At 35.7% G+C, this 10,393-nt stretch overlaps 1 protein-coding gene across 1 annotated transcript; it reads left to right on the forward strand.

Annotated features, from left to right (window-relative positions):
• The first annotated feature begins 3,768 nt into the window (after positions 1–3,768).
• Positions 3,769–9,999, forward strand: FASLG (Fas ligand). The gene is made up of 4 exons (XM_063428082.1): positions 3,769–4,026; positions 6,294–6,330; positions 7,764–7,820; positions 9,608–9,999. The coding sequence occupies exons 1-4, from the start codon at positions 3,769–3,771 to the stop codon at positions 9,997–9,999; spliced, it is 744 nt and encodes a 247-aa protein (XP_063284152.1).
• Positions 10,000–10,393: the final 394 nt, after the last annotated feature.

The raw sequence follows: 10,393 nt of genomic DNA on the forward strand, positions 1-10,393 counted from the left end.
TGCAGTTTGCCATTCTCTGGTATTCCTTTGACTGATGCATTGTGGGTACTTTCAGGAGTTGAACAGTTTCTCAATATTTTAATCCTGAAGTTGATCCTCTGACATTAGCACCTCTGTTTTCTGGTTTCCTTCTAGCCATATTAATCCAGCGATGCAGATGACCAGAATAACCTGTTTGCCCTCTCACCTCTCATATATGAGTGTTATATATATCCTCTGTTATTTTACACACCTATGCATATATATATATATCACACGTACAGGTGATACTCGAAAAATTAGAATGCCGTGCAAAAGTTAATTTATTTCAGCAATGCAACGTAAAAGGGGAAACTAATATATGAGATAGACGCATTACATACCATCTGAACCAAATAAGTTTATCTTGGTCTCATTGGACCACAGGACATTGTTCCATTATCCATGTCCTTAGTCTGCTTGTTTTCAGCAAACTGTTTGCGGGATTTCTTGTGCATCATCTTTAGAAGAGGCTTCCTTCCGGGACGACAGCCATGCAGACCAATTTGATGCAGTGTGCGGCGTATGGTCTGAGCTCTGCCAGGCTGACCCCCAACCCTTCAACCTCTGCAGCAGTGCTGGCAGCACTCATACGTCTATTTTCCAAAGACAACCTCTGGATATGACGCTGAGCATGTGCACTCAACTTCTTTGGTCGAGGCCTGTTCTGAGTGGAACATGTCCTGTGAAACCGCTGTATGGTCTTGCCCACCGTTCAGAGGTCAGTTTGAGGGTCTTGGCAATCTTCTTTTAGCCTAGACCATCTTTTTTTTTTTTATTCTTTATTTTTATTCGTGCATGGAGTAACAGTAAAGCGTACAGCGCCACAACAGCTGCTGCAAGCGGTTTGTCATCATTTCAACATGTGGCTTGTTATACAGCACGATTTTTATATTTTAGAACATGAAAATAACAAGATGTAGGCAGTTGCATAAAAATACAAAACGTGGTAAACATGCGATTTAAATTATGCAACACTCTGAATTATTATGTCTAAGGCAGTAAGACACGATAGGGTTACAGGCTTGCTTCGGTAGACACATATTAGCCTAGACCATCTTTATGTAGAGCAACAATTATTTTTTTTCAGATCCTCAGAGAGTTCTTTGCCATGAGGTGCCTTGTTGAACTTCCAGTGACCAGTATGAGAGACTGTGAGAGCAATAACAACAAATCGTACACACCTGCTCCCCTTTCACACCTGAGACCTTGTAACACAAGCAAGTCACATGACACCTGGAAGGGAAAATGGCTAATTGGGCCCAATTTGGACATTTCCATTTAGGGGTGTACTCACTTTTGTTGCCAACAGTATAGACATTAACCCCTTAAGGACTGGACTGTTTTTGCGATGTTGTACATTTGCAACCAGGCCTCTTTTTACACTTTTGTGGTGTTTGTGTTTAGCTGTAATTTTCCGCGCTCTCATTTACTGTTCCTATACAAATTTATATATTGTTTTTTTTTCAGGACAAAAAAGGCGTTCTTTACATACCATTATTTATATAATCTCATGTAATTTAATTTAAAAAATAAATAAAAAAATATGATAAAAAATTGAAAAAAAACATGTTTTTTTACTTTTACTTGAAAAATATTTTACTCATCTACAAAGCGAATAAAAAAAAAACTGCTAAATAGATTCAAAATTTTGTCCTGAGTTTTAAAATACCCAGTGTTTACATGCTTTTTTTTGCAAGTTATAGGGCTATAGGTACAAGTAGGATATTGCGGTTTCAAAACATACATTTTTTCCCACCTGGCTGGAATATCCTGCTTGCCCTTCCACCACTTTTTGAGTGGTGGAAGGGCAAGCAGGATATTCCAGCCAGGTGGGGGAAAAGTAGAATAGTTGTAATTTAATACATTGTGCTGAAAGAATATGGCCACAAAAAATCACCAAAATAGAAAAAAAATATCTGAACATTTGATAACACTCCTCCAACCAGTTCATTTAGGGCCACAGGCTGGGGTTTGTCTGCTAGTGTGCATACATTTGCTTAAATGGTCTCACACAGGATCTTGCGTTTTTCATCTACACATGCAGCATTGTTACCCCTACCAACTTGCTACTTAGCTGTGCTTCTCACTAAGTGGGTGAGAGGAAGGATGTGAGAGTAATAGAGACCTTGGGGGAGGGGGGTGGGGGACGCAAAGCTAAAAAGAGAGAAACACACACAAGTATTAGGGGGATGGGAAGAGAGTGAGAGGCATTCAAATTACGGGAGAGTCACAAAAGGGATGGGGTGGAGAAAGAGATTCAAAAAAGAGAGGAGAGAAAGAAAGACAAAATAAGTTAAGTCGAGACAGATAAATGTAAATGTGAGGATGTGAAGGATGAAAATAGAAACAAAAATGATAGGGAAGCTGGGGAAACCCACACCTTGCATGACTGTATCTTTCTATGTGCCTCTTTGCTTGTCTATATAAATGTCACTGTAAATATGGGTGTTTAAAAAGATACACCAAAAAGTTACAATGAAAACAAGCTTTTCTTAAATCCCCAATTAAATATTAGTAAGTTTCTTCTGTACATTTTCATCACACAAAGCTGGATATTCAGTAATACAAATACTACCATATGACAATGTTTTTCCACTGCCTTTTAGTTGTGCAATTTACAATAATGTTTACTATAAGCAAGAACATTAAAAATACAGTAATTGATTTTATCCTTCACGACCTCATATCACACACACACACATACACACAAAGACACACACATGGGCAAACACACAGTCTCTCTTTTTATATATTCTCATTTTTTACACATACATTTATTCACACACATATTTGAGTTTATTAATGTATTTAATAGAATGTGGCCCACCCAGTCTGCATTTTCCTTCCTTGCCTGAATAAGAGCTGGCATGGATTTCACCCCTGGAGCAGATGGACCATTCTGTGCACTGTCTGCACTGCTCCCTGTGCTCTCTGCCACTCAGTATTGATGGTAGAGGTGGTGTGATGTCAAAACCCAGCTCCCAGCATCAGTACAAATCACACAAGGCAACTGTGCAGTAAGTGCCGAGATCCCAGCAGGTCCATCGCCACCCACTCTGTGGCCTGCCCTGCACAATACATTGGCAGATGAGGGACCTGCCATCCTGTGTTCCTGTAAGCAATGCGCTAGTCGACAACTAGCTGATCTACAGTCCATTTCAATCTCTCAACTATTCACTCTACAGTTCTCCCAAATTAGTTTCACATGTCTGACTAGATACAGGTGTCCTACCTAGTGACCTTTTCTCACTACATGTTCTTCCTCCTGTGTTCTCATACCCCGTACTAGATTGTAGGTTCTCTTCACCTCTAATTCTAAGGCTGTAAAGCATTGTGAAATATGTTGACACTGTATAAATATAATAAAATAAAGCCATTTCAAATTATTAGGGCACCAGGTAATTTATTTTCTATTTCTTGTTTTATTTGCCAGGGTTCTCTGATCTATTCTATTTATCTGAATGTATAATATATTTTAATAAATATGTGTAGCGCATGCTGTATGCTGATAATTAATTATATAATACTAATAGCAAAAACTGAAAGCACACACATTTTGTTCTGCTAGTAAGAGGAAGAAAGAGTGGCCGGAACACACAGGATGTATAAAAAGGTGGGGGTGAGATAGTCACAACTTAAGTACAGAACATCAGTAAAGAATGTTGCATTTGTGTTCTAGCAGCTCAGCAATACTCTGACCAAGGAAACTAGACAACTAGAAGGATACAGCGTATTCCAACATCCACAATGCATCAGCATCAAGTCAATCATCAGCCACCGGTTTTTTGGACAAATCAACATTCCACAACTCAATTTCCAAACCACTCAAATGTGATCACACTACCTCCACCACCTTTCCCGGACTTTAGGAAAAAAAAGCGTAAAGATGGTACTTGCACCTGTCTTCTGATCATATTTCTTCTGGTCCTGCTTGCCCTTGCGGGAGTTGGGTTAGGCACCTATAAACTCTTTCAGCTTCAAAAAGAATTGGATCAGATAAAGGAGGTATAGTATAATAGGAAGTATATTATTTTAATACATATGAATATATACAATATTTTACAGGTTGGGTCTTTTTTCAACCTAGATTACTATGTGACTATTAAGGATCACATTTTTATGTGTATTTGAGATCCCTGCTATTATTGTTGCTTCCCAATGAAAACTTGCAGCATTAATAGAGGTGGCTATTCCCATTTTCATCTTTATCCTTCCAAAAGTGCAGCTGAGCCCAAAGTGTCAAGAGGCACTCCTTTGACACTCATTAGATTAATATTACTTTTTTGGTTCATTCATGTGTAAGTTGTCATAAATATGGGTTTGATGGGGTTAATGCATGCGCCATAATGCTTATAAAAGTTTTTAGAGTCTAAACAATTTTAGTTTTGCACTTTTTAATTTATTGCATTGTTGAGTAGCTTGGTGCTTGACTGTTTATAGCAGAGAGAAATTCATACTGAATAAATGAATTCAGACTCCCCTTCGTTAGCTTCATCATGTGTAAGTGTAATTATAGATAAACTGTAAGGTAAGAAAGACCAAGCAGATATAGGAAGAAATGAATGCTATACTCACAAAAATTGAGTATTTTTGTATATTTTTCCCAATGTTCTTGAGGGCACTATTCTATCATGTGTGTAAAAAGGTAAATTACTAAATTTCTGCATATATACTTTATAAAATACTTGGCTAACATCACTCACCTGTATAAGCCAGAGTAGGTATTCTATCAATCATCAGTAATTTATAATGGCGTACGGACATACTTTATAACTCTTCTTTTGTTAGATTAGTTGTTCTCAAATGGTTTTCATTCTGGTACAACTTTAGAGCATTTGCTGTGCCATCTACTACATGTGTTTTTTGATAACTGTTAGGGAAACTCTAAACTAATAATTTGACATCTGACATGCGACATGCAATATGAAGCCCCATTTTGTGGGCCAATACATACATTAAAGAAACATCTTATACATTTAATTTTCTTCACATTCTTTCTTCAAAGAACATTTCCCTGGGGCAACTGATGGTGCACTAGATGACTGGCTTGTAATATTATGCTACCTTCGGCCCGCACCCCACATTTTGAAGGATAAAACCTAATGGACCAATATAATTAGATTTGGAGGGGTTAACTTTTGCAACTATACAAATAACATGTCTCTATAATTTCAACAAATGTGCCTTTTAATTGATTGATTTGTTTCTTTTAACATGTAACGTATTTTACACTGAAACAAGAATCAATTGAGCTGTTGATATACTGAAGATGTTAGAATAATTCCATACATTTTACGTTTTTTATTTTTATTTTCCGGGTGTGGCGATAGAAATCTGATTAGGCAAGTCCGTAATTTGCCACTGGCACCTTGTATTTAATTTCGTAAAGGTAGCGTGGGCAGAGCTAATACTCAATATACTGCATTTATGCAAAGTAATTTCAGTAATGTGATTTTCTAGAGGTGTTTCGTGTTTCAGAAACGTTTTCACATACAAGACAACTGGAAGATATCACGCAATAAAGTAAGCCAGTTGGTGATACCAGTTATTCAGCAGGTGACCAGTGCACCATGGAGTTTGGAAACAACATTACATTTGGAATCTGGACATTCCGAAATGTTATGCCTTATTATTTTAGTTGTTGGTGGTGTACATTCAACTGTAGTTCGTAAATCACAATGAGTTCTTTCAAACCACGTAACTTTACTTACTATTAGTAAATGGAATCAGTGCTGAATTCATTAGTTATCCAGCAAGTGATCTATATTGTTCCTCAGTGGTTTGTACACCTTTAACACCTACTGTGTTTAATGCTACACTGGTCTTCAGTTTGATAGTACTAATGTCTACTAATATTTTCTTAAACTTTATGCTGTTCTTGTGTTTGAACTCCATTAATACCAAACTCAGTGTTACTTATTTTAGCAGATATAGAAGGTAGGAGTGACCATAAGTAGAATTAAACTTTTGAGTAGCAATTTTAGTTATGAAACATATTTATCTAGTTCCCCAAAATCTCCTCTGCTTTTTAATTTTTTTTGCTACCAAAATTCTTTACTAAAATATGTTCAGATTTTTGTAGTATTGACTAAATTAGCAGTTTATGATACTAGTGCTTTTGCCTTATGAAGTTCAGAGCTTCCAACTTCTTATGTTATGCATAAATTGGTATTACTTTGTGCCATATGGATAATAATAATATCTACAACATATACAATAGTTTATTATATATCTCATTTATATGAATTATTTGTATTTTCTCTTTTTTTTAGTTTTCGGAAGTTGAGCCAAGTGTGGAAAAACTAATGGGTAAGTTTTGTCCATGAACTTATCTTGTTATTGTAAAATTGCTGTTGATGTTGCTACTGCATATATAGACCAACTCCAGGGTTGGATTAAGAGTCCATTGGGCCTGATGCTGACAATTATGATGGGCCTAATTACAGAATCTTATCGACAGAAAACACTAAAACAGTTATAACTCCCAAGCGTCATATATTTGGTCTAGGTGGTGCTGGAGGGAAACTCACAAGATTTAGCTATCATAAAACACATACCCTATGCTAATCTCTCGCTTTCATCTTTCAAGTAAATCCATACCCCCTAACATCAGTATCCGGGGAAGCAGGATTTCGGTGGGTGGAGTAAAAGGGTAGGCCACTGATGTGAATCACGTAACCAGAACCGCCCAAAGCGACAAACATGCCCAATAAAGTGGCCTCTCTTCACGAAAAATTAGATGGCCAGCCTGGCATGAATGCACATCAGGCTGCCTGCCAATCATGAAGGATCACCAGCCAAAGGCATACTGTGCAGACAGTCCCCTGAGCTTGGCATAAATGCATTTAATGATTGCCTAGCTCTATGCTTTCTAAGGACTGTACCCTAGCACTCGCTGGTCCACTCCTCTCCTAACCTGTCCTAACTTTCTTACTAGGAGGCAGAAGCTTCTGTTGTACAGTGTGTGACAGAGAAAAAGTGTATGCAGTAAGTGTAGAAGAAAGGGAACATGCCACAGTGTTAGAGAGACTGAAGCAGCAAGAGCATTTTTATAGTGCGCAAAGCCAGCTTTACCCTAATTAATTTTATTGTCAGCCAGTCCACACCAGTTTTGTTCCCCTACATCCCTCTAAAGTTTCCATACTTAAGCAAAAGCATGTGAAGAGTAGTAATGTGTAGCATGTTTATGCATTGTCCTTTTGAGGTACAATGAATGCAAACAGGGTTATTCACTAATGTGTGAACTGTCGGGAATTTTAAATGAATTTAAGATTTTAGGCCAATACTACGACCGAATAATCACTATCACCATGCAATAGATTCTTACCTCCATCGTCATCAGAAGATCTATCTGAAATGTACTTTTTATTGCAAACAATAGATAATGATGACATAACTTTATATTACCTATAATATACTACTATAAAACCTTATGGTAACTGTAAAGTATACCCATAGTGATATATTCTACAGGCACCTATGTAAGAAAATGGCCAAATTCTGAATTGCAACGGACAAATACTATTGATGTTCAATGTTGTAAATTATATTACATTTATATTTCCTTTAACCGATCAGTTAAATAGCATACAGAATCTGGATTTTCAAAGGCTAAACCGATTAGCTCACTGAATACCCTATTTATAAGAATATTAAAAGAGTTTGTTTGCAAAGTTAGAAAATGTTGGCCTAAATAAATGCAACATTAATTATTAAAATTTGCTGGTATTCTTTTTATACAGGACTAGAAAATCATCAATCGGAGAAGAAAGATGTCAGACTGGCTGCACATTTAACACGTGGGTTATTTATATATATATTTATATATATATTTAGAGCATAATTTTCTTTTATTTACATTTTTCTTCATTTGTATAGCAGGTAATGTACTTCCGCTTTTATTTTCGCCATAAATGTTGAGATATATTGATGGGTACCACCCATCACACTTCATAGTATAAAGGGTAGAAATTTAATGGACAAGAATCTGAAACTATCAACCTTCCTCACCACTTGGCTGGAAATTATTTGGACCCATTCCTTTTCTAGCAAGAAGAGCTTCTGTTTCCTTTTGTGTTTTTTTTTTTTATGACTTTTAACTTCTTGAAGCCTCTATAAAGGTCTATTTTGGAGGTTTTGTTTTCTCCAATCCTTTCTTTACATATGCTGTCGAAATCTGGTTATTTTAGATATCTTGCTGTTTAACCTCTAGTTTAACAACCTTATTCACTTCTCATTAAATTGACATACAAAACTAAAAAGGAAGCCATAACCTTTTATAAACCTGCTTAATATGTGAATATTATTGAAAGTAAGGTATATGCAGATAGCCCGAAAAATGGTGATCAGCAATTCCATTGCTGGTTGGTGGAACATACATCACTAATGACTAACACTTCCCACCAAACAAACTAGTGGAGTAAAAGAAAATGTTACGGCAGTAATTGTTTTGAAGCTTTACAGATACAGCTCATTATTCTTTAAATTTACCCTGATAAAATTGGCTGATTTTATACAAAAAAATATAGGTACTATTTTTGTGATATAATTTGCCCTGTGAAGACTTTGCACTTGCAGAAGAATTTGCACTTTACCAGCTGTTCAAGTTGATTTGACATTCTTTTTTTTTTATTTCTTTTTTTACATTTTTTTTAAAATTTCTTTTCAAGAAGCATGTTACAGCTGATACATCTGATTTCAAATATTCCATAATAGTTTGTAGTATCATAGTTATGTTATTTCTTAATCGTATAATATGCATTTCATACAAACATATTTCAATCACAGTAATTGCTCATTAAAACACAAATCATATTACAAAATAAATAAAAGTATTGCATCAGTTCTAATTATAAATTCTTTCTAGTCTATTTATGAAAATACAATGGAAGCAGCGGGGAATGGAAGTGATTTTACTGAATAGTAAAAGGTGCAACAGCTTAAAAAATAGGGAGGTTTAGAGCAACATGCCTCTGATTCTTATTTGAGTACCCCCCAATAATCACCCCCTTCTCCTGATTCCATATAATATAAAGGATTAGGTCTAAACATTTTAGGATTAAATTAGTATCTTAAGTTACTGTAAATTAAATTAATTAAATTTCAACCACTGCAAATTCAACTGCTACAATTATAATAAAACAACTAAATATATAATTTCATATATCATATTGCCTCTCCTTTTCATAACCAATAGTTTATCCAAGGGTTCCATATGTTAAAGTATTTTTCCTTTTTATTATCTGCTCCCAGATTTGACATTCTTGTCCATATCGGAAATCTGTATATATAATTGTTAACAGGTATTATTACATTTTAGAAACTAAAACTGTAGAGTATCCCCAATGAGTAAACTAATGAATTTATTACGTGGAAAAACACACTGCTTTAAAAACCTTAAGAAAGTAAGAGTATTTAAAGATAGTAGAAAAAAAGATAAGTTGCCAGCTGATTCTGAAAAACGTTTGTTGGAACAAAAGTCTACGCAATCCTAATTATTTAAATATGTTAGTGATAACAGTGTGATTCTGTTTAAATGGTTATTGTAGATAAATAAAAAAAAAGTATATTTTTGTTGACTTCACAGCAAAAGAAGGCAGAAGTATGCCGTTAGCTTGGGAGGACACTGTTGGACGTGCATTCACTGCTGGCATTCTGTATAAAAACAGAGGGTTGGTTGTGAACCAAACTGGTCTTCACTTCATCTATTCCTCTGTCTATTTTCGGGGCACTACCTGTCTGGATAAGGAGCTGTCCCATGTTGTGTACAAGAAACCCATCCGGTACCTCAATGAACTGAAACTTATGGAAAACGTGGAATATCATTACTGTGCCAACAAGGGCAAATGGGGAAGACACAGTTTCCTTGGAGCTGTATTTAACCTGAGTAGCTCAGATATTATTTATGTAAATGTTTCTGATGTAACCTTAATCAGCCCAGAAGAATCAAGAACATTTTTTGGAATCTATAAACTTTGAAGAAGTCTGGATGCACCAAGGACCTTGTAGAGTACTTGTTACAGTGAACACTGTGATAAGGTTTCCTCAATGGGGAAATGCAAATTATATTCTAAATAAAACAAATGACAATTAATGGCTTGAACCATTGACCATCAGTACCACTTCACTCCAAAGATGATCTTTTTCACTCTTTCTGTGTTTTAATGGATAAGAGTGGTGCTTAAAGGACACTCAAGACATGAATCGCTGTAGATCAAAGTTTAGGATAAACTGAAATGATTGTATTTCTAAATGTATCTTATTTCACAGGAAGTTTACTAAAAACTAAAATGATGATATCTGACTAGAATATAAATGACTGGTTCTTTAGGAATCTCCACTCCAACTTCTGCTTGTATGAAATATGAAAAGA

This window comes from Pelobates fuscus, chromosome 7 (assembly GCF_036172605.1).
Source record: "Pelobates fuscus isolate aPelFus1 chromosome 7, aPelFus1.pri, whole genome shotgun sequence".
Classification (NCBI taxonomy): domain Eukaryota; kingdom Metazoa; phylum Chordata; class Amphibia; order Anura; family Pelobatidae; genus Pelobates; species Pelobates fuscus.